The sequence below is a fragment of the Capra hircus genome, chromosome 3 (genome assembly GCF_001704415.2).
Source record: "Capra hircus breed San Clemente chromosome 3, ASM170441v1, whole genome shotgun sequence".
Lineage (NCBI taxonomy): Eukaryota > Metazoa > Chordata > Mammalia > Artiodactyla > Bovidae > Capra > Capra hircus.
Window position 1 is genome coordinate 105,010,797 of NC_030810.1, and position 25,025 is coordinate 105,035,821.

Here is a 25,025-nt window from a genome sequence, read left to right on the forward strand (position 1 = left end):
CAAATCACAAGTTATTCAAAAACAACTGCTTTTACACTCACTACTCAAAAGTATACACATTTTAAAATTTCTCAACATTTTAAAATTTTCATAATGAAAGAATACCAGAAGTTTTAATGTACATTTACAAATCTAAAGTAGAATTTCTGTATTTCTTCCAAAAAGTCAAAGCATTTTTTACCAGCACGTATTTCCAAAACATTCCAGAGAAGAGTTTGGAGAACATGACTCTCTTCATTTTAAAAATGGAAAAAACTGCAACCAAGTAACACAAATTATTAACAGAACATCAATAAATGGAAAAGAAATTTAATTTGAAAATATTGACCACTACCCTAGAAATATATGTAAGAATAGAGAATTATTATGTTTCCTTAACTTCATCAAGAAGGAAAAAAGAAAATCCTATGGGCATATTTTGTGAATCCATTTAGGAAGACTGGAAAATCATGACTGGCAAACTCCACATACCAAATTTAAGTGTGTCTAGTAAAAACAAACCCAAATTCTGAAGATACTTCACAACAAAGAATGCTTTTTATCTGCTAAACGTAAACTGCTTGAAAAGCAGTCCCTACAACAGATGCCAGAATGTTGTTTTTGAACTTTTAAAACACTGTTCTTTGTGAATGATATTCTTTCAGCTTTTGGAAAGATATATCTATACAACCTAGGTTTTCCATCTCAGGGCAAGGATTCCATATTGTTACACAATTTATTTTGTTTCTTACTATAATATACTCAATTTAAAACACAATTTCAAGGAGAAACTCAGAACTAAGAATGCTAGAATGTCTTCATTCATGCTCAAAGAGGCAAATTCAACATTCATCTAATATGCAACGTTGGGGTTTATATTTTCACACCATTGAAACAATCCAAAAACGTCTAGCCCAAATTCTAGAGGAAACAACATTAAATATATACATGAAGTCCCTTTTTCCAGATCATTTTATCTGTGAACAAAGTTTTTAGAAAATTATTAATTACAAGTGACCCTTGAAAAAGAGTTTGAACAGGTCTACTTAAAGATTTTTTTCAACAGTGTATACTACAACACTATGTGATTTACAGTTGGCTGAATCCACAGATGTGGAGGAACTGCGTATACAAAGAGCCAACTACGTGGATTTCTGACCACTTGGAGCGCAGGCCCCTAATATCCATTTTGTTTAAGGGTCAGCTATATATATTTTCTAAGTACTACAAATATTGAGTCCTTACAGTGGGCTTAGCATTAGCAATTTAAAAATAATAAAAATACCTAAATTTCACCAAGCTCTTAATACGTGCAAAGTGCTATGCTCAAAGTTTTACATAGATTATTTCATTTAACCATCACAATCATCCATGAAGCAGTTACTATTATTACCCTCTTTCTAGAGATGAAAAAACAGGCGTGCCTGTCTGCATGCTAAGTCACTTCAGCTGTATGCGACTCTTTGTTAACAGCCATTAAAAGGTAGAGTCTAGGTCTGTCTGGCTCATCTTAAACACTATGTTATACTGCCTCTCAAAGATCATATTTACTGTTAAGTCACTTAGTCGTGTCTGACTCTTGGCGACCGCATGGACCGCAGCCCGTCAGGCTCCTCTGTCCACAGAATTCTCCAGGCAGGAATACTGGAGTGTGTTGCCATTTCCTTCTTCAGAGATCATGTTTAGTCCTGATCTTATCACTCCTCTCTGCTACATTTGCTACCTGAAACTCTCACCTGGCTGTTATGATCACACGTTCTACTGGCTCTCCAGCTACCTCTCTAACCATTCTATCATTTCCTTTAAGGATTCATCATTCTTAATTTCAATAAATCCTTCATCCATTCAATAAATATTTTCAGAGGCTCTAAGCATGTTTTGAGAATCGTGACATCTACAGTAGATAGTCGTAAGTAATACAAATGTGGTCCTTGGTGTCATGAAACTTAAATTTTAGAGGTGAAGACCGATGAATGACTAATCATATAAATGTATTTAACTTCTAATAAATGTGAAGGTACTACTATTTAAGGTAGTATATCAAGGAAACTTGGAAGGATGGGAAATACATCTTAGAAAAACATATAACTATAAACTGAGACCCAGTATGAGCAGGGATTAGCCAGGCAAAATATGGAGGTGAAAATAATCCAAAAATAGGGGAATGGTGTGTGTAAAAACTCCCTGATATTGTAAAGGTAAACCAAAGGGAGAACAGTACAAAACAAAAAAGGAAAGATAAGTAAAAATAGTGTGCAGAAGGCCTTTTTAGTCTGCGTGAAAGATATGGAATGCAAAGAAAGGCTCTGAGTAGGGAATAACAAGATACAATTTACATTTTAAGAAAACACCTCTGGTTGCTATGGAAGAATAATTAGAAAGACAGCAAGAGTTGATTATGAAATAACAATCATAAAATTGACATATTAAGGCAGTAGCATTGGAAATTTTTTAAAAATTGATGAATCAAGAGATATTTTAGAGGTATAACTGATATAATTTGTCAATAAGGAGGAAGAGAAGAGGGAAAGAAAATATGAAGACTTGAGCAACTAGAGAATTCTATGGTGGTATACCATTTAGACACTCCTTCAACAAATATTTACTAAGTGTTCATTCTGTAACAAAAACTTGTATAGCATTGGAAAAAACCCACAAAAATCCTGCCCTCACGGGGCTAACACTCTATAAACTGTTTGTCAGGATAAGAAACGTGAGATCAAGAGTTCAGTAGTAAATATCTTAAATCTTAGATGCCTGTGAAACATTTACATAAAAGATCAAGCAGACAGATAAAAATATGTACATGATATATACAGTAGTAGTGGTTTGGTCACTAAGTCACGTCCAACTCTTGTGACCCTTTGGACAGTAGTCTGCCAGGCTCCTCTGTCCATGGGATTTCCCAGGCAAGAATACTGGAGTGGATTGCCATTTCCTTCTCCAGGGGATCTTCCTGATCAGGGATCGAACTGCAGTCTCCTGTATTACAGGCAGACTCTTTACGAAGTAAGCCATCAGGGAAGCTACTATATAATATATGAATATAAAGTAAAAGGCATTTTATGAGTTTTTGTTTTAACTTGGTAAGAAAAGTAATTTATCTTATTAACTTTCCTTAATATGTAAAAACAATATTTTTTTTCCTTTTTAGATATGTACACATTTATAATCACCACAGTGTATACTAAACAATGTTTGCAGATTTTTAGCTTAAAGTAAGTAAAATCTTGCTTGACTCATCAATAATAAATTTTCATGTTTCTCTGTGGTCTTTACTAAACACAGTTAAGAGACTGTAATCATTAATTTATATCTCAACATTCAAAACCAGATATAAATTAACTATATGAGGCTTTTACAAATTTATAGTTCATTATGCATTTTAATTTGTCTTGGGTTTCATGCTTTTGAAAATTCTTATAGATGACCGTAATATTTCTTAGAATATATCATGTTAGCTAAGTAATCACAGTACCACCAGAAATGTGGAGATCATCTTTGACTCCTCAATCTAACAACTAAAACTTGTGAAAACCATATAAATAATTTTTGATTACATATACTTCTAATTCCACTGCCACTGACTTGTCAAAAAAAAAAAATTCTGACCCCAAATATAATATTGGCTTTCTAACTTCTTTGTACACTCATCTTGCTCTTTATCAGTCTTTCTCCCAAGATACAATCAGAAAGATGGTTTCTAAAAATAACCTAATTATGTCATTTCTCAGCTTAAAATCTTTTAAGTTTTCATGTTGACCTTTGGATATATAAGTCTCTAACCCGAAACATAATTTAGACTCTCAGTACGGTACAGCATTTCAGGACACAACTGGATCCGGAATGCACAGGCTCAGACCCCAGGTTCTGGGAGATTAATTGTGGGCAAGGCACTCCATGCCTTGTCTCTTCTCTGAACAGAAACCATTTTCGGGGTTCAATGAACTAGTCCATGAGAAGTACTTACAAAAGTACCACACACACACACACACACACACACACACACAAAGTGTTTACTTTTTTGTTATTATTATCTTCCTCTACCTAACTCTAGCCACATCATTTCTCATTCTTCTGTGAGCAGAGCAGGAGCAAATAAAACCCCTCAAAAGCAGTAATATGTGTATGACACAGAAACAGTTCTAAGTGTTCTAAGAACTTTCCAGTTTCCCAAATGTCTCTCTCTTCCTCCCTCCAGAAGGACACATAGTTCTCTCTGCCTAGAACTCTCTTCCATTCCCTTCTAGGTCGACTACCACTCATCCTTTCCATCTCAGCTTAAAGGTCAGTTCATCAGGCAGACACTTCCTAACCCCCTAGACCAGGGGAGATCTCCCTTTTAGAGGTTCATATAGCATACTGTAAGTCCTGAGGCAACTTATACTAGTAAGCTACATGCTTAATACCCATATTCTACATGAGACCATTTGCTTCATAATAATAAGAATCCTGTCTGCCTTATCACTGCTTTATCCTTAGTAAAGTGCCTGGACCATAAGAGATATTCAATAAATACCTAGTGACTGAATAAGCAAACGTGCATATTACTATATTTTAATCATGTATACAGAGAATAGATAAAATGAAAATTAAAATACTAAAGAACTGGTATTTTAATTGTCTTTAGACACTATTCAATCTTCTCACACTGTTTTAACAACTAAAATTAAGCACTATGTATATTACCAGTAAAAGCATAAGCAGTGTCCTAATTGGTTTAAGATATTTTACATTAAACCACTGAATCACAAATGTTACATAAATCACTGAAATCACAAAGAGCTAAAATATCTTCATGAAGATACCAACAAAATTTGAACTGTGTTCCTAAATGATTTACACAACATAAAATACAAAGCTGGACAAATTAAGCTTTTTTACTCAACTACAAAACAACCCTTCATTTAATAGATAGGGACAATCACCAACAATTTCTAACACCGTACTAATCAGCAATAAATCTAGCTATTTTTATATTTATATACTGTACATATTTCTTAAATTCCAAGATGCTACTGATTCTAAGAGGTTTCACGAATCAATGACCACATTTCCAGGGGAAAATTTTTTATAAACTACTACCACATTAAATGTAATTATCAGCTGTGTTATTTCCTAATTTCAGAAACATTAAACAGGGAGGAAAGAATGTCTCTCATGACCAAAGAAATACTATATTATACCAACAAATTATTGCAGAAATTTAGAACAGGAAAGTGAAATAGCAGACATAAATTATAATTAGTAAGCCACAAAAGTAAAATACACACAGAAAGAATTCCCAAAGCTAATCCTGAGGAAAAAATTATACTCATCAACTGTCTGTCAGTAAGATAATCTAATCAAAGCTTACTTTAGTTCTTCCTAATAAAGTTAACAAAGATCAAATATATATAACTTCTGTTTTTGAGAAAGGAGGGATGAGTCCATGATTGCAAGGAATGTGCAGGGACAGTGACCTCTATCCCTAGGGAATTCTAGAGTGGCAACAGGAGGGAAGTACAAGTTAACATCAGAAAGATTTGCTCATTAACGAATTATTACACTTTGACCAGGATTAAAGGCTGTCAATTCAGGGCCAATCCACTTGGTTATACACTAAACAAGAGTCACTTCCAAGAGGGCACCATTTACTTTGTAAATATCTTACATTTGTTTTTCATAAAACTTTTCTGTGGAAAAATTTGTGTTGGAATGTAAAATGGTGCAGCTGCTTTGGAAAACAGTCTGGCAGTTACTCAAAAGACTAAACAGAGTTACCACATAACCTTGCAATTTCACTCTTAGGTGTGTGTATATGTATGTATGTGTGTGTGTATACCCAAGAGAAATGAAAATATTTATCTACACAAAAGCTTGTATATAACTGTTCACGGCAACATTATCCATACAATGAAATGTTATTCATCTAAAAAACAGCATACAGTCATCCCTCAGTATAGACAGGGGATTGGCTTCAAAACCCCCTCAGATACCAAGTTCCAAACATACTGATGCCCTTTATATAAAATGGCAAAGTATTTTCATATAACCTACATGCATTTAAATCACCTCTAAATTGCTTCTCATTCCTTACACAAAGTAAATACTACATAAATAGTTGTAAATATATTGTGAATGCCGTGTAAATAGTTGCATGCAGAAAATTCAAATTCTGCTTTTTGGAACTTTCTGGAATTTTTTCCACTCATTTTCAATCCACAGTTAGTTGAATGCGAGGATGTGAAACCCAAGGATACTGAAGGCCAGATGTACTGATACCTGCTATAACATAGATGGACTCTGAAAACACTATGTTAAATGAAGGAAGCCAGCAACAGAAAACACTGTAACATTCCATTTGTATGAAATGTCCAAAAACAGCAAATCCATACAGAAAGAAAGTAGATTAGTGGGCTGACAGCCCTGGTAATTAGGGTAAAAGGGGAATACCTGCACTGGAAAGTGACTGCTAGTGGGTATCAAGACGAACGTTCTTAAATAGATAGTGGAGATGGCTGTAGAACTATGTGAGTATACTAAGATCACTGAATTGTATGTTTCAAATTAGGGAATTGGACAGTACCTCAATAAAGCTATTTAACATTTTTCTGGCAGATCAAAATAAAGGGTCTTGTGGAAGGGATTCCCTTCCTACTTTGCATAAGAACAGAATACACTAGTGGCCATCCTGTAAAAACTTAAAAAAATATATTTATAGGCTCACATAGAACATTTATTTTTTGGTTGCACTGGATCTTAGCAATTTTTGTTGCGGCATGTAGGTTCTTTAGTTGTGACCTGTGCCATCTAATTCCTTGACCAGTGATCGAATCTGGGCCCCCTGCATTGGGAGTGTGACGTCTTAGCCACTGGACCACCAGAGATGTCCCTGTAAAAAATCTTTCCGAGTTAACATTTCAATATGGCAAGAAGCTAATTTATTTGACATACGTTTGCTGCGTGTTGACTTAATTAGCTATCCATTTGAAGAAAACAAAGATCCATTCTTCACTTTAAACACAAGAATAATTTCCTCATACATTTAAAAGCTATATATAAAAATAAAAGCACTTGAAGAGTATCTGTGACTATTTCTGTAGCCTATGGTTGAGAAACCTTAAAGAAAATCAGGAAACTAGAAACCACAAAGGAAAGTATGGACAGATTTGATTATATAAAACATATACCAGTAACATAAGATGTAAATGAAATCAAAGACAAACAATAAGTTGGGAGAAGATATAATAAATATGAAAACGGATTAATATTTAATATTTCTAACACACAGTTATTTCTATAAACTAGAACAAAAGAAAAGATATACAGGAGATATGCATACACAATTGACATTAAAGATGACCTGCCTCATTGGTAGTCAGGCAGATGTGATCTAAGGCAAGGCATTTTTCACTCATTACTTTGGTTGACATTTAAGACTGGTATCAACCAATACCGGCAAGGTGGGAAAGGGACACTAGTGGCCACCATCATTTTGGAAAGTAGTATTTTCTACCATAGAAAAACAAAAGCACTAATAGGCTATTACAGCAGTCCTTGATGTGCCACACACAGAAAGTTAAATATACATACATATACACATATACACAAATATACAGCCATATATGCTATTTTTAAGTAGAAATGCAAGCATGATCTCATATTTGTAAAGGGTAGAAAATAAATACGTATTTGTATGCACACAGAAATAAATATGAATGGATGATTATACACCAATTGATAGCACTGATTACCTTTAGGGGAAAAGATTTGAAAGTAAACAGGGGAAAAAATTACTTATAAATATTTTTTCCTTGACCTATTACAGAGTTTATTAGTTTTATAACTAAGCACAAATCCAACAAAAACGTATTTTTAAAAAATTTGAAATATACTGAAATATACATAGCTCCATATACAGTATTCTTGCCTGGAAAAACTTATGGACGGAGAAGCCTGGTAGGCTACAGTCCACAGGGCTGCCAAGAGTCGGACACAACTTAGCGACTGAACCACCACCATCGTTGCCACATGCACACACCTCTCAAGTCTTGTTCATATATACACAAAATCGAGAAATCTAACCCAACAGCTTCTGGATGTACTTTCTAGCTCTATTATCTTAATACTGACTAGCTATCTTCTTTTTTGGCTCCGTCACAAGGCATGTGAGATCCTAGTTCCCAACCAGGGATTGAATCTGCACCCCGTGCACTGGAAGCACAGAGTCTTAACCACTGGACCTTTAAGGAAATTCCTGAAGTGCTATTTTCTTAACACAATCCTCTCCTTTCTGTTTCCATTCAAGACTACCACCTAGAACACACCTCTTTATCTTTTATTTTGTCTTATTGTGTTAAGAACACACTATGAGATCTACCAAGTTTTTAAGTGTACACTATTGTTGACTATATGTACAATCAGTACAATAAATCTCTAGAGCTTATTCATCTTGCTTGACTGAAACTTTACGCCTATTAAGTAATTCTCCATTTCCTTCTACATGCAACTATATGCTTCTTCAATCTAGATGAGAGAAAGAAAACAAATTGGACTTTACGAAAAATAAGAACTTTTGTTCATTAAGACACCACCAAGAGGGTGAAAATGGAAGCCACACATGGGATGATATTTACAATGCACATATCTGAGAAAGGAACTGCATTCAGAATATATAGTAAGAGCAGGACTCCACAAGAGGATGCCCAAATGTCCAACACACACATGAAAAGATGCTCAACCTCACTAGCGAAATGTAAATCAATACCAATGAAATACTATTACCCACCAAAATGGCTAAAATTAAAAAGAATGGCAACACTAAAAACTGGGGAAGATGTCGAGCCTGATAAAGTCATAAAGTCATACAATAAAACTTGGAAAACTATTTAACTGTATTTACTAAAGATAAAAATATGCTTACCCTGTGGCCCAGCAATTCCACTCCTAGGTATATGCCAAAGAGAAATGAGTGCATACTGTTCACCAAAAGAGGGGAGATGGCCAGGTAAAGCTTCACAGCATCAACTTGAACTTTGTCTCAGAAGTTGGGTAGGTGTTCTCTAAGCAGCCAGGCACTGGGAGGAACATGAAAGTCACGGAGATATAAACGCATTGTGTGTGGGAATGACTGACAGTTCCAAACAGCTGAAGCACAAGGGTAAGAGGCCCAATGAGACACTAAACTAAAGAAGTAGGCAGGATCCTAACAGGGCTAGAGTATGTCCTGCCAAGGCACATGGTCAGATTTGGATTCAGAAACTGCATGCATTTCAGAGTGTGTGGGATATAGCTAGGGAACCTAGCTGGAAGCCATCCAGGGTAGGGCACAGATGATTATCACTTTGCTGCCATTTTACCAATTTTGGACACTCACTTTTCTTAAATCCAGCCTGCCATTCTAACACTGGTATGTTGCTTTAACTAGTCATTCTCCAGAAATTATTGCATTACCAAAATGGTGAAGAGAAAAGGAAGGTAGACAGATAACAGACAGTCTGGCAAAGATTTACTTAAACTACCATCCAACCATGATACCATATGAGTTTATTTCCATTTTTGCATGCAATCCCTATTGAAGAACAGGCAAATAATGCAACTATTGTTATATAACAATTCATAATTAAGATTCTTATGAAACAAAGTATAATGGCCTACAATAAAAATTGCACAAGAACCCCTCCCAAAATTACATGCCAAAAATCTTATGAGCATATGTGCACCTTTGGGGAAAGGTTAGAAAGGTTTCATTATGCTCTAAATGGGGTCCATGACCTCGAGCACCACCACCAAAAGAGTTATGGTCCTCTGTTTTTAAGGCCGCTTCTCAGGTAAGGTACAAAATGGATGCCCATCAAACTTGGAGGTCGCCACTTTTAATCACCTAGTTCAAAATCACCATAAACATAGTTTCTGGATTTGAGTGGAACGGACACACCTAGAAATGTCTTTTGAGGTGTATCTGAATCCCAAATCATACTACTTTTAAAAACATCTCAGTTCTACTTAATAAGAATGCTTCTAACTATCTGGAAATTTTTGGTAATGTTTCTTAAGGATGTCATTTATATGAAAGAGAATTGGGTCTCAAATACATACAAATGATGTTTCTGACTTAGGAAAAATCATACATGATATGGATCCTTAATTCTTAGGTGCTTTCTATAAAACAGCCAACAAGCAATCAAATAAACCCTAGCGAATATGTTGTTACTAGGAAAGTTTCCGCTCAATGTTCTGGAATTAATACCTTTTCTTGAACTGACAAAGTCCAACACTAGCAGCCTTTTGGGCATAGTGCCAATTCAACAGATGGGCCCTTCATTTTCCTAATGGTAGAGGTAGATTGGCAAGTGTGAAGTCATATGCTCAAGCAAGAGAATACGTTTCATGCATTAGCTAAGAAGAGGATTTCTGATAGGTTTTCAAATTATCAACAACAAAATCTATAGACTGTGATTGCTTTTATCACCTGTTATTTCTATTCCTTCCAATTTCTGACACCTCAAATACATTTAAATAGATCCTTACCCACATCCAGAAAAACCTGCAAAATGCAGTAAGTCAACCTATACAGTATTAAGCCCCTAATAGTTACATACATGTATTCTAGGATGTCGACTAAGTCCACAGATGAAAAACCAGCTTCTTATAAGGAAGGTCTAACGATGCCCAATGACAAGCAAATAAGAAATTAGGAGACCGCTTGATCTCACTCTAACTCTGTAAGTTTTCAAAGCTAGAAAGGGGTATCATATTAATGAGTAACTAGCTTAACATCTTTTGATACTTCATTCATTATTTTATAAACTTGAACTTGTTTGTTTAACCTTATGTTGCCTCTCACAATGGACATCTAGGAAACTAATGACCATTCTGGCTATCTTTTCAGAGTAATCAAGTACAAATAGACACTCTTGCTCTTAATTTCACATAAAGTGAGTGTTCTGAGCTCTGAGACACAAAGAGCTATTTAACAGGTAAAAGAATGGCAATCTGTTTCTCAACCATTTTATTTTTGTCTCTATGTCTTGACTAGTTATTACTTGCTAGGTTTTCTTAGTTAGGAAAGTATTATTCCTAATATTATAATATCAAAATATTCTTTCAACCCTGGCAATTTTACTAAGTGTCAAGAACATGCCACAACTCAGTCCAAGAGCATCTCTTCTCTATTTGCACTCACTATCCAGGTAATCTCATGAAGTCCCATGCCTGTAAATAAGCATTTCTACACTGATGAACTCCCAAATTTACACTTATCCCAACCTCAAGATTTATATATCCAACTGCCTACTCAATGTATCTCCACGGAAACATTTAATAGATAACTCAAAGTCAATATATCCAAACCAAACTCTTAACATCTGCACTCCTGTAGCTTGCTTCTGCCAGCGTTCCTCGTCTCAGTAAACGGTATCCAGCTGTTAAGGCCATCTTTGGAGTCATTCTTGACTTACTCTTTTACTCAGACCACACATCCAATACAGGTTATCATCACTACTATCTGCAAAATATATCTTAAACCCATCTTCTTGATCAGACTTTAGGTTCAACTCCAAACCATCTCTTGACTCAAATACTGTAATTGCCACATAACTTGCCACTCTGTTGTGTACATATTAGATCAAGTCATCTCCCCACTCAAAACCTTTCAATAGCTTCCAATCAAATCCAGAATAAAACCTAAACAGTCAAGTCTTAAAAGACCCTACATTATCTAGGCCCTGGCTTCCTCCTTCTCCTTATTTTTTATTATTCTTCCCCACACTGTTCACTCTGTTCTATCTCCTTCCTATCTCTTAAACACACCAAACAGACTACTGCCTCAGCACTTATGCCTCAGACAGATTCATGGGGTCCTTCGTATCATTCAGATTTCTGTTCAAACACTATTAGCTCAAAGGACTTCTCTAAACTATCTAACATTCACCCTTACCCTCTTTACATTTCTCTTACAATACTTATCACAAAATGCCGTAACATCACATCTACTTCTACAATTATCTTACTACTCACTAGAAAGTGAGCACCATGAGGGCGGTGATTTTTGACTACTGCTCACTGCTATAACCCCTGGGCTTACGTATGTGCTAGGTTGCTTCATTCATGTCCAACTCTGTGCAACCCTACAGCCAGGCTCCTCTATCCATAGATTCTCCAGGCAAGGACACTAGAATGGGTGGCTTAATACAGTATTGGCATAAAGTTTAGTCCTCTCTTGGTACCTGCCAGTGGCTGGTTGCAAGACCCCTCAGAGATACCAAAACCCAAGGGATACTCAACTCCCTTATATGAAACGGCACAGTATTTGCATAGAGCCTGAGCACTTTAAAATGTCTCTAGATTACTTACGATACATTCACAATACAATGTGAATGCTATACAAATAGCTATAAATACTACAATATAATCACTATATAAACAGCTGATGGCATGAGGCAAATTCATGTTTGCTTTTTGGAACTTTCTGGAATTTCTTTTCCCCCAAATATTGCTGATCTGTGATTGGTTAAAACTGCAGATGCACAACCCGTGAATACAAAGGGCCAAATGTATACAATCAATACTTGTTGAATGCCTTCTGTTGGAAGGCACTGGAAGAAGAAAGCTGTTTTTTATTTGACTCTGAGCAGAGGACTTGACTAACTGCCCAACAGACTCCCTGTATAAAACATAAGAAACAATAAAGATTCCTCAAGTTAAGACATTTTTTCCCTAGAATTGATTTGCTCTGGCATAAAATATCACATCCTAAGACATCTCTTCAGAAATCTCTATTCTACCTTAAGAACAAGTTTTGCTTGAACCACGTATAATATGATGGTAGCAATATGTTACATCAATACTGAAAAATTATGTCCTAGAAAATGAAAGGAAAAATGCCCAAGAACCTTATTTGTTTGTCACTGAATCCTAGTGCCTGGCACATAACAATCACTCAATGACTACATGTTGGCCTTTTTTCTCAATCAAATGCGGTGGTTTAATAAAACAGATGGGTTCTGCTTTAGAAGACTACAAAGCTTTAGAAGATTTTTATTCCTAAAAAATGAAAGGAAATACTGATCAGCTTTAAAAGGAGAACTGTCATAACTAAAGCCAACACTGTACAAAGACAAGGTTCTCCACCCCAAAATATTCACACAATAATATATATTCTTGTTCACGTTAGAAACAAATCCTTGAAGGTAAGATGAAGCCAAGCAGGAGACTTTCCCGGTGGTCCAGTGGTTAAGACTCCACGCTCCCGAAGCAGGGGGCCTGGGTTCCATCCCTGGTCAGGGAACTATCAACAGATCCCACATGCCGCAGCTAAAGATTCTGCATGCCGCAACTGAAAAAAAAAAAAGATCCCACATGCCACAACTAAAGATCCTGCATGCCACAATGAAGATCGACCATTTCGCATGCCACAACTAAGATACAAGGCAGCCAAATAAATAAAGCCAAACGCAAAAGCCTGGCCTGAAATTAATACAAAAGTGGAGTTCACATGTGAGGAAAATAAGATAAACCAAGAATTAAGAAAGAATACGTATACATGTAAATAAGTTGTTTATATATACACTTTCACAAATGTATTTTTCATATTCTTACCTCCTATAGAAAATACGTATAAGGAAAGTAATTTGTTTCTCTTTTCAGGAAATGAAGAAGAGAAATTAACAGCAAACGTGTTTTGCACCTGTTATATGACATAAATCATGCTCAGCATTTACACATACTATCTCATACAATCCTCCAACAACCTTTAGCAGTAAGTATTATTACCATTTTGAGGTTCCCTGGTGGCTCAGGGGTCAAGAATCTAAATGCAATGCAGGAGTCGTGGGTTCAATCCCTGGATTGGGAAGATCCCCTGGAGAAGGAAATACCCACTCCAGTATTCTGCCTGGGAACTCCCTTGGACAGAGGAGCCTGGGGGGCTACTGTCCATGGGGTCAAAAAAGAATCAGACACGACTTACTGACTAAACAACAATTATCATAATTTTACAGTCAAGGAAACCAAAGACCATAATTATTTTGTGAAAAGTTACAAATAAGTTTTTTGTCAGCACTGTGTGGCTGCAGCATTTTAGTTCCCTGACCAAGGGTCCAACCCACACCGCCTGCAGTGGAGGCACACAGTCTGAACCACTGGACCATAGGGAGATCCCTCATCTGATTTTAAGAGGCCACAATCTTAATCACTATTTGAGATTTTCAACAAATGAAGGAGAAATATACCAGTATGGAGACTGGCAGATTTGTTCATTATTATGAAAAGCAATTATTTATTATTTTACTTGGCTGGATACCTGTTATAGACAAGGCTTGATTAACTCAAATGCTGGAGCAATTGGGTATATGGTAGTAAGTCAAAAAGAGAAAAACCAACATACATATATAATACATATACAATATACACATATATATTGTTATATACAATATATAATATTGTATATTAATATATATATACAGAATCTAGAAAACTGGTACTAGAACCTATTGACAGGGCAAGAATAGAAGAGCAGACATAAAGAAGAGAACTGTGTACAAAGAGGGTGAAACGAGGGGTGACGAATTGAGACAGTAGTATTAACATATCCACTACCATGTGTAAAGCAGATAGCTAGCAGGAAGCTGCCTTTTAACACAGGGAACTCAGCTTTGTGTTCTCTGATGTCCCAGAGGGGTAGGATGAGGTGGTGGGAGGGAGGTTCAAGAGGGAAGGGATATATGTATACATATGGCTGATTCATGTTCCTAACAGAACATTGTAAAGCAATTATATTCCAATAAAAAAATTCTAACTAAAACAGAATCATTTTCTTGATTTTAATCTTTGTTAAAATTACCTGGAAGTATAACAATACACTATTTTCTCTAAGTAGAGTATATTGAACATAGTTTCATCTTTATTTTTTTTATGATCTCTAAGCACAAAGGCCAACCATATATAGTACTGAAGTCACTGGAAATCATAGGAAAATGGTAGAAAGTACTGCTGCTGCTGCTGCTAAGTCGCTTCAGTCGTGTCCGACTCTGTGCAACCCCATAGACGGCAGCCCACCAGGCTCCCCCGTCCGTGGGATTCTCCAAGCAAGAACACTGGAGTGGGTTGCCATTTCCTTCTCCAATGCATGAAAGTGAAAAGTGAAAGTGAAGTCGCTCAGTCGTATCCAACTCTTCACGACCCCATGGACTGCAGCCTACCAGGCTTCTCCATCCATGGGATTTTCCAGGCAAGAGTACTGGAGTGGGGTGCCACTGCCTTCTCCGGTAGAAAGTACCACACTGATTCAAATTACAGTCTCCTGAACTCATTCTGTTGTTATATTCACTTCATATCCTTGAAGATGATCTTTCTCTACCTAGAATGCCCTCACTATATCCTTCTGAATAACTCATATTTATCCTTTAAAACATGTCTCTTCCCACTGGTCAGAAGCCATCCCTAGCCTTTCCTTTCTCCCCAAAGACTTGAAAATGCTCCACTCTCTACCTTGGAGAAAGAAATGTATTACATCATATAATATGTTTGTTAACATGATGTTCCTATTACTAGATTCACAACTCTCTTCAAAGAAAACCCAAACCAAAAAAAAAAAAAAATCCTAGTTTTTTTCCCAACACCTAAGCACAGAAATAGGAATGAAGTACTGGAAAAAATGTTAATTGGCTGAATGAAGAATAAATGAATAAACAGAAAAAATACTACTCAGAAAAAATTAAACTCTGATCTTGTTCTACATTTATTTGACGGTTTTCCCCCCTTAAACACACAGAAAAATAAAATTAACTTAAACCTCTAACTAATTTCAGTTTCAAGATGATTCCTCTTCTTTCTTCTTGAGTCTGCATCTTTATATGCTTCTGCATCTAAACTTTAACTTTCCAACCTGGGTTATCATTTAGTTATCAATTGTATACATAGAATCTCTACTTACTTGAAATTCTTATCTCCCTATCTTTGTATCCTCAAATATATATATATAAAACATTGTTCATCCAATAATGATTATACACGATTAATTCACTTCCCCATTTTCTCAAATGTCAGAATTGGCAGTTTTTCTTTCAAAGACAATCTTTTAAGTTTTCTCCATTAAATCCCGTTAGGCTTCACATGTTAGTCCTTAAACTCTAGGGCTTTCATTTTCATCAATGCTGAATTTAAGAAACTTTTATCATAAGGAATGTCTCCATCACATTCTCAATATCATTTACACCAAGAAGCCATGATATAGCTACTTTATAATCGGACAGTGTCCACTTGTGATCTTAGGACAAATAAAACTGAATGAGAGGAGTGGTCTGGTATCAAGTGTGGAAAACATAGGAAAAAAAATGTAAAACAAGAAGTGTAAGTCAAAGATTAATGATTTATTTACTGTAGAATTAGAAGGTAAGTTAACCAAACTTTCATTAATGATGGAATTCACATTCATCTGTCAGCCTTTTCTGGAAAAAAAGGATATACACCTATATTGTACTTAACTAGCAACAGAGAAGGCAATGGCACCCCACTCCAGTACTCTTGCCTAGAGAATCCCAGGGACAGAGGAGCCTGTTGGGCTGCCATCTATGGGGTCACACAGAGTCGGACACAACTGAAGCGACTTAGCAGCAGCAGCAGCAGCAATCACTTCAAACCTCTATTCTCTGTTTCTTCTTCACAACTCAACAGGAATATTTACCTTCTTTTTCTATGGTATTTCTACTCATCATGCTCTGTAGCATGGTTTATTTTTAGCAGTTTAAGCAATGACATGTATTTTCAAATGTCCACAAAAGGAATTTCAAAACTCAAAACAAGGTGTATTTCATTCTCTTTAAAAAGCATGTTGATTTTAGACCAATTTCAGCTCCTGTTCAATATCATCAGTATCATCTGATTTCTTTGTGATAACTGGGTCCAGTATTCTTTGGAAGGACTGATACTTTGGCCACCTCATGCGAAGAGTTGACTCATTGGAAAAGATTCTGATGCTGGGAGGGATTGGGGGCAGGAGGAGGAGGGGACAACAGAGGATGAGATGGCTGGATGGCATCACCGACTCGATGGACATGAGTTTGGGTGAACCCCAGGAGTTGGTGATGGACAGGGAGGCCTGGCGTGCTGCAGTTCATGGGGTCGCAAAGAGTCAGATACGACTGAGCGACTGAACTGAACTGAAAAGGATCTAGAAAATGTTTTTAGCAATTTATAACTATGACTAAAAAAACAATGAAAAAACAGAGACATTACTTCTCACCGTGTGTTTGAAAAAAAAAAAGCTGATACACTTTTCTAGGAAGCACAGGAACCAATTGCATTTTACAATGCAAACATCTAAAGGCCATTAAGTAAAGTTCTATTCAGTTCATTTCTTCTTATGTTGCAGAGGAATCCCTACTGACAGTATTTGGTATGAAAAGTTTAATTCCAACTATCACCAGACAGTTTATTTTAAAAATTATATAAACCTAACTAAAGGAAAATAATTCCCCATTTAAAAGTGAAAATAATGTATACATTGTATTTATGGATCAAATGATATAATATCTTAAAGATTTGTTTCAAAATAAACAAAGGGAGGATGAAGAGAGGTTAGCTGATAGGGATATAGTGTGATAACTGGGTTTGGATAACTTTTGAAGCTGGGTGTTGAATACATGAGAACTTTGTTATTTACTTCACTGCTCTCCAGGTTAGAAATTTTCCACACTTCAAAAAAGGAACAAAATTAAATGGAAAAAAATATAAACTCTTGTCATCAACTTGCAAATACCTGAGAGCAAATGATTAAAAACTATGGAAAGCAAAACAATTAATGCTAAAAATAAAATTTTATATATTCTTCAAACATAAAAGTTAGATATTCAATGACATAACTCTGAAATAGCAATAAGATTATTAGCTAAATTTCATTACTGCTTGAAGCCATAATTTACTATGTTGTGTCAACATCACACTGCCATCAACACCCCCAATCAGATAGTCACTAAGAAAGTGATTTCTAAAATATGAAATGACAGTTATTAACTCAGATAACAAGTCATAAGCATGAAAATCTAACCTTTCCAAATGAAAGAATATAAACCAAATAAATTACAAGTAGTTTAAAGACAGACATTAAAAAAAAAAAGACTAGCAACATAGCTTAAAAACTACTTTCATTTCCCTCTCTTATGATAGCCGGGGTTAAGCTAGCACATGCTTCTGGAAAGGCTGGCACAAAGTAGACCTCACAGTGGATTACAATATAAGGTAATATAAGCGAATATATTATCTTTAAGAGACTCAAATCAACATGTGTAACTGAAAAAACAATATGAAATTATTTATTGGAGACTCACTACCTACACACACGGTAAAACTTTCCCACTATGTGCAGGCATATTATTTTAGGCAGGACTGAATGTGTCCAAATTCTTTATTCATAAGGCATGGAAGACTTAGAATAAAACCTCAAGTGGTACTGCTAATACTATAAAGACACAGTACTGAGCAAGACACAGGGAAGTTGTGCTAGAATACAACCCAAGAACAGGACATGAAAATCACTCTATTCCTGATCCTTAAAGATCCTGTGTATTTTTTGTAATTATTGCAATAGTTGTTTTTTAAAATTGTGAAGTATCTCATACATAGAGGAGACTATATACATATGTTATCCATATGCAAAGATATAGACACATTACACACGCACATATAAATGACATGTTATTTTTTTTTTAATGTAGGAACCTACTATCCAAGTTAAAAATTGGAGAAAATAAAACTTTTCACAAATTTACATGACTTTTCTTACCCAGAGAACATAACAATAGAGACAATCAGACCATTTTTCTTAAGATCTTTCCATTATCTTACTGAATCCTGTAATCTGTACCATTAAAACACCTTTCTGAGTTTCTTTTCTTTAAAAAATTCAGTAATTATTTTTAATTTTCAGTACTAGATTCAGCGGTAGTCTTTCAAGTCACCCCAGAGTGTTTTCTAGATATCTGTATATTTAAAAATGACATTAAGACCTTTTTATGTAAACCCACTACAGAAATACATCCAAAACAAGATAAAAAATGCCACCAACATTTGCATCCTTTTCAAGCCAGAGATCCTTCATCTCAAAACATCAAATGATACCAAAACACATTTTTTAAGCTGCAAAGTTGCATACAGAATGTGAAGACTTTGTAACTTCCTAAGAATAACAGCAAAACCTCTCAGGCAACTAAGTCATGAAATCTCAACTTCTAGAAATATGCTTCCTTCCACCTTGCCCTTTTAAAGGCTCCCACTAACATGCACTTCATAACTTCAACTGAATTAGAATAGCTTCAACGACAAAGGCTATATATTATTCATCTTTGTGTCCCCTGCATAAAAACAACTCAAAAACATTTGTTGTAACTAAGATAAATTCCAAGAAATGAACTTCAAAACTCCTCAGTCCCAATGCAAAACTGGAAAACAATCAGTTTGAGAGTATGAATAATTATGAGAAAGAATAAATCTATAAACATTTGTGTTATATCACATTCTCTGATCACCTAGTTAGAATCATGTTTTAACACTGTAGAAATCAATCTGCAAAGAACAGAAAACAAAATAAACAGAATAAAAAAGATCTTAAAGTTCTCCTTACTGTCAGCATGCTCACTGACAAAAAATCTTTCATCTTAAACTCATACCAACATCTCCACTCCCAAACAAAACTGTTTTTAAAAAAAGACTTTTAAATGAGACTTAAATATAAATTGGCTCTACTTCATTACAATTTAAGTTTCTAAAAATTGTATGCATAATTTGTGATTGTGCTCATGCCCATCATTTTCTACAGTGAGGGTTTTTTCATCACATTCTCAGAAGAATAAGTGGACCCCAAAAAAAACTTCTAAGAACCACTAATCCAGCAAATCAAGAACAACTCTATTTTCCAGAGAAATACAGTTAAGTTGCCTTAATTCAAGTATACTTCTCTCATGTTCAGAGAAGGGGATCCTTACTACAAAATTAGTCTTTCGAAGAATTTCTTCAGCGCAGCCAAAAAGTTCCAATATTCACAGGCACATATATTGACAATTCCAGATCCCCAAAACAGTTTACTGGGAAATGCCCAAAGAAAATGCAAAAGGCAGCACACTCTACCACAAACTGGGCACCCTATTAGATGCTTAAATACACTTGTATGCTTCCACAGTAAAACATCTGGAAGATCTAAATTCCCTCCAAACTGAGTACACTTTTGAGGAAGGTTTTCGAGTTTCAACTCCACACTGACCTGTCTGCCTCACCTGACTCAATATGTATCACTGTCTCAGTATTTACCACTGTTAAGACAAATGTACCCGAGCTGCTTCAACAGGGTCACCTTGATTTTTCTCACCCCAAGGCAGGGACCATTTATTGAGTAGTTACTCAGTAAATATTTGTTGAATGAATGAAAGAAGATCCTTTATCCCTTAAAGTTAAGCTGTCAGCCCCCACCCTGCTTCTATGTTACCAGTTAAATATCCCTCCCTCAAATACACAAACTCAAGTGTTAGAAATGCTCTGCTTCCTCCATAAACAAAAAGTAATATCCTCATGGAATACCCATCTCTCACAGGCCAACCTGGCAAAGACAACCTATGTTCTGTCTGACACAACTGATCTCTACCAAATACCATTCAATATGCCCCTATCTTTCCAATAAACTCAGATTTGCCTGACAAAGATCTCTTGAGATGTCATGATATGATGACTATACTATTGGACTAGGAGTCAAAAGTATCTATTACAGTCCCAAATTTGTCACCAATTTAACAAATGACCTTGAAAAAATGATGTCTTTATGCCTCAATTTCCTATTTTGTAAATGGGAGAAAACATTCATCCTACCATTTCCACAGAGATTTATTTATGATTACAAACAGACAGAAAGAGCATTCTGAACAATATAAAAGCTTTATTCTATTACGAAGTGTTAATACAAACTCAGGTCAACAAAAACTCCATCCATTCTTTATACACTCACAGTACATTGTTCAAGTAAAGATGTTCTGGGCCTTCACATCTAAACAATTCACCCTATTCTGAGCAACAAACTATTCTTAAGAATAGATGACTATGATAAGTTTCTACTATTCTGGACCCCACCACTTACATGCTATATTTCCAAAATACTACCATGTCTTCTCTTTCCAAGTTAGTATTAAGACAATCCCAAACCCTGAAATACACAAACATATCAACCAGCAAGGAACATCCCAAGCTTTATTTTAAAAATAAGCTAGTATAAGGGGAACTCCATTACACTTGTAAAAATACAAGCAAACTCTTCCGGAACACTTTCCTTCCTTGTATACTCACACAAACACAGCCGCTATACACCAACAGACCATCTGTCTTCTAGACCAAAAACATGTCTTTCAATGCCCAAAGCCACGAGTAACATTTATTAAACTTGCGGAACTGAGATCATTCTGTCGTCCCTACATACAGTTCAGCATGTCAGAGACACCACAGATCTGGCCGTACGGAAAATCTTCCCTCCTGCCACTTTTATCCCTTCAACGAAACAAACAGGACTATGGGGGATGCTCCAATCCTTCCTCCACAAGACACAAACTAACCTGTCAGGGGCACAGCCGACTCCGCCTCCACTCGCTTACTTTCCCGCCCCCTCCCCCAGCAGGAGCCCGCCTGTCAGGGACACCCCTGCACCCCCGCCAGGAGGGACTTCCCGGTAAGCGCAGGATCCCCTGCCCTCCCCTCCCCTCCCCCATCCTTACCACCGCTCTCCCGGAGGTCCAGGTCCGGGAGATGACAGTAGCTCCCAGGAAGCCAGGGGCTGGGTCGCTGAGGAAGTACTTAGGCCCAAAGGCCTCCCCAGACGGTTCTACTCACCGTGTCAGAGGCCGAGGCCGAGGGAGATGAGAGTGCAGGGAAGTGGGGAAGAGGGGGCGGCCGCCACCAGGCTCCTCCGCTTCCCTTGGTCCACAGCGGATCCCTCCCGCTTGTCAGGAGGCGGCCAGCGGGTGAGCGGACTGGCGGAAATGCGAGAGAGGAGAGGGGAAAGGCGTGGGGCTAAGCGGGGGAAACTGAGGGGAGGCGGGTCCCGCAACCGAGACGGGGATCTTCTCCCCCTCCGCAAAGCGAACCCAAAATGGCGGCGGGAGCGGCGGCGGCAGAGCGGCGGCGGCGGCAGCTCCTTGGGAGGGAGGGAGCGAAGGGCGCCTCGTGCCCCCCCACCTCCCACTCCTCCCTCCTCGCGTTTTCCCCCTTCGTCCTCCCCCCTCAGCCGACTCGGGCGGCGGAGCGCGCACGCCCGCCCGCACGCGCCAGAGTGTATCTGGGCTCGTCGCTCGCTGCTCCCACCAACCACCGCCTTCGGCCGCCTCGCGCGCCCGCCAGCCAGCACGCACTCCCTCTGGGGCGCCTTGTGGCACAGTCCTCCCCTTCCCCTCGGCCCCTGTCAAGCCAGCTCCGGCGCGGGCCCTCACGCGTACCTTCAGCAGCGCGAGCCCAAGCCTCCTCCTCCACCTCCTCTCCTCTCCTCCCCCCCTTCCCCGCCCCCACTGCCACCAACCGCCGCCACGGCCGCCGCGGCCTCCTCCTCCTCCGGCCCCCCCGACATACCCTCCACCCCTCACGCGTGCGCCTCCCACAATCCCCCCCGCGGGACTGTTCCATTCCCGTCGGCCGCAGAAGCGGGGGAGAAAGCGACAGGCGAAGTGGGCAGAGCTTGCCGTCAGGACACGAATGACCGCGAGTGACGGAGAGAAACCTGTGGCCATTTACCTCGCTGGCCGCGGCGCCCTGGCGCCGCAGCTTCCTTTGCTGGCCTCGCCCTGGCCGCGGCGAGCGGGTCGAGGGCGGCCTAGCGCCCCTCCGCTGGCGGGTGGTTGGAGGCCGCGGCGGCTGCGCATTGAGCAGCTTCCTGCCTTACGACCCGAGCTTGCTTCTCCGCTGCGGGACGCGCGGCGTGGAGACAGCGCTTCACAGTGTCTGCCGTTTGCCGGGCGGGGAGAGCTGGTTTGTGACTCGGTGAGGAAATGGACCGGCACGGGGGTTGTACCCATGAGGGAAAGGAGCGGGACTCCGAACCTCCATGAGGTAGGGAGTGAGACCAGTAGGGCCGGCGACCCTCCTTAGGGGGCTCCCCTTTGGGCTCTGTGTTGCGGACCTAGGTCTCAGGAAAGAACCCACTCAGTGGTCGACTTTTTCCTTTTCTTTTTTTTAAAACCCAGCTTAAATTTCTCGAATTTCACACTACTGTTTATATGCGATGATGTTTTTATGCATTTTTACGCTTTCTTCGTGGATGGATGATGAATGGATGATACATTTTCAACCTCATTAGGCAGCCTGGCTAGGGAATAAAGATACCATATATATCAAGTTCAGGTCTGGACTCCATCTGCCGTGTCTTGTGTGTCCTTCAGAAAGTTATTTTTCTTAGTTCTTTATCAACAAGAAACGAAAAATTGAACATAGAAATTAGTGAGCCCCTAATCTGCCTTCAGGGTTGATGTGCGATGTACGTATAGAGTCAAATTAACTCCTAGGTACAGGGGAAGTGCAGTGTTATGTTATCGTTCACGGTGATGTTGATAAGGTTTGTGGATGTAATTGGTAGTTTGTGTCCTATTCTTCCAAATCGTAAATAAAACAATGCAAATCTAGGTCTATCAGATTTCCATAGTTACTGATGCTTGTATCTCAAAACTGCATGAACATTTACTTTCTCTTGATTGAATTCAAAAGAATTATGGACTATTAAAAGCCACAGATAATTCCAAAGCTGTCTTCTAGTAATCTTTTGTTTCACCTTTTAGGCAAAGCCGAATAAATGAGGCAAGGGATCCACTTAGGTTTCCCTTTTACTTCACATCTGTGGACTTCTAGGCAATAGTTTGAAAATCACTATACTAGATTAATCTCAAAGGCCATTCAAGGTCTAAAATTAGACACTCCTAAATTTCCTCCTTACTGTATTTCAATATGTAAGCTGGTTTTGTTTGCTTGCTTTTTTTTTTTTTTTTAAGGGAAATTCGCCTCAGTTACCTCACTCTATGTTTGCTTTTCCTAACCTTAAGTCCAAACTTTTTCATGGAGCTGTTTAGGAGCTGTTGATCTTTTTTAATTGTGCCATGTACGCAAGTGTATTTCTCTACTAAAAGCATTTTAAATTTGTTGTCAGGGACTATGTCTAACATTTTTTTAATATTCTTTGGTAGTTTAGTGTAAAGCAAATCATGGAAATTTTGAAATGAATTTTAGATACTTAAAATATTAGAAGGGAAAGAAAATTAACATTTGTGAAATACTATGCCAGGAGAACTTGCCTTCCTATTAATCCTTAAAATAAACAACACTTTGAAATAGATCATATTATCCCCATTTTACAGATGAGAAGAAGCCTGAGGCTCAAAAAAGTCAGATAACTATCTTTAGACTTTAGTTTGCCTGGCTCTTAAAAATGTAACTTTTTTCACTATATCACATTGCCTTCATAGTAAATTTCTTTTTAGTAACATAATTGCATATGCTACAAAGAAAAAACACTTCTAATACAATTCTGCTACACTTGTATATAAAGAGAGTTACTTATAGTCTCTGCCTTTAACTTCTGGTAACTGCACTTCATGAATTGGCGGTTAAGTATAGACAGATAAGATAGTATTCAATTCTTTTATGTATGCGCCAGGTGCCTACCAGAGACTAAAATATATTAAGTGCCCAATAAAATGACCTTATTGAATGAATGAACCTTAAATTATTTAAACCAGAGAAAGTATGGAAAACAGAATAATGGTTCCCCCAAAGATGTCTGTGTTGTAATCCCTGGAACCAGTAAATGTGTTATGTTCCATGGCAAAAGAAAATTAAGGATACTAATCACTAACCTGAAAATAGGGAGATTACCTTGAATTATCTGGTAACCCCGCTGCAATTACAAGAGTTCTTGAAAGATGGAAGAGGAAGACCAAAGAATCAGTGTCAGAGTGATGCAGGAGGGCATAGACCTGACCAGCTGCTGCCGGCAGGCTTTGAAGATGAAGGGCAACCTCTAAAACCTAGAGAAGCCAAGAAGACAGATTCTCTGC

At 37.8% G+C, this 25,025-nt stretch overlaps 2 protein-coding genes across 14 annotated transcripts in view; one reads left to right on the forward strand and one right to left on the reverse strand.

Moving 5' to 3' along the window:
- Window positions 1-22,509, reverse strand: part of ASH1L (ASH1 like histone lysine methyltransferase) — a 206,579-nt gene extending 184,070 nt beyond the window's left edge. Inside the window, exons 1-2 of one of the 5 annotated variants that reach the window (XM_018046245.1) lie at window positions 22,425-22,509; window positions 21,823-21,962 (exon numbers count right to left, since the gene is read on the reverse strand). The gene's annotated coding sequence lies outside the window, so the exon portion shown is untranslated. Of the gene's footprint in view, window positions 1-8,884; window positions 9,039-21,707; window positions 22,179-22,424 lie in introns of those variants that run through there. The other 4 variants (XM_018046244.1, XM_018046246.1, XM_018046242.1 and 1 more) reach the window with 4 other exon arrangements.
- DAP3 (death associated protein 3) overlaps window positions 21,235-25,025 on the forward strand; it is a 40,757-nt gene continuing 36,966 nt past the window's right edge. The window contains exon 1 of one of the 9 annotated variants that reach the window (XM_018046256.1): window positions 21,235-21,661. In XM_018046256.1, the coding sequence (XP_017901745.1) occupies window positions 21,513-21,661 (149 nt within the window). In that variant the 5' untranslated portion in view covers window positions 21,235-21,512. Of the gene's footprint in view, window positions 21,662-22,632; window positions 23,032-25,025 lie in introns of those variants that run through there. The other 8 variants (XM_018046258.1, XM_018046259.1, XM_013976750.2 and 5 more) reach the window with 8 other exon arrangements.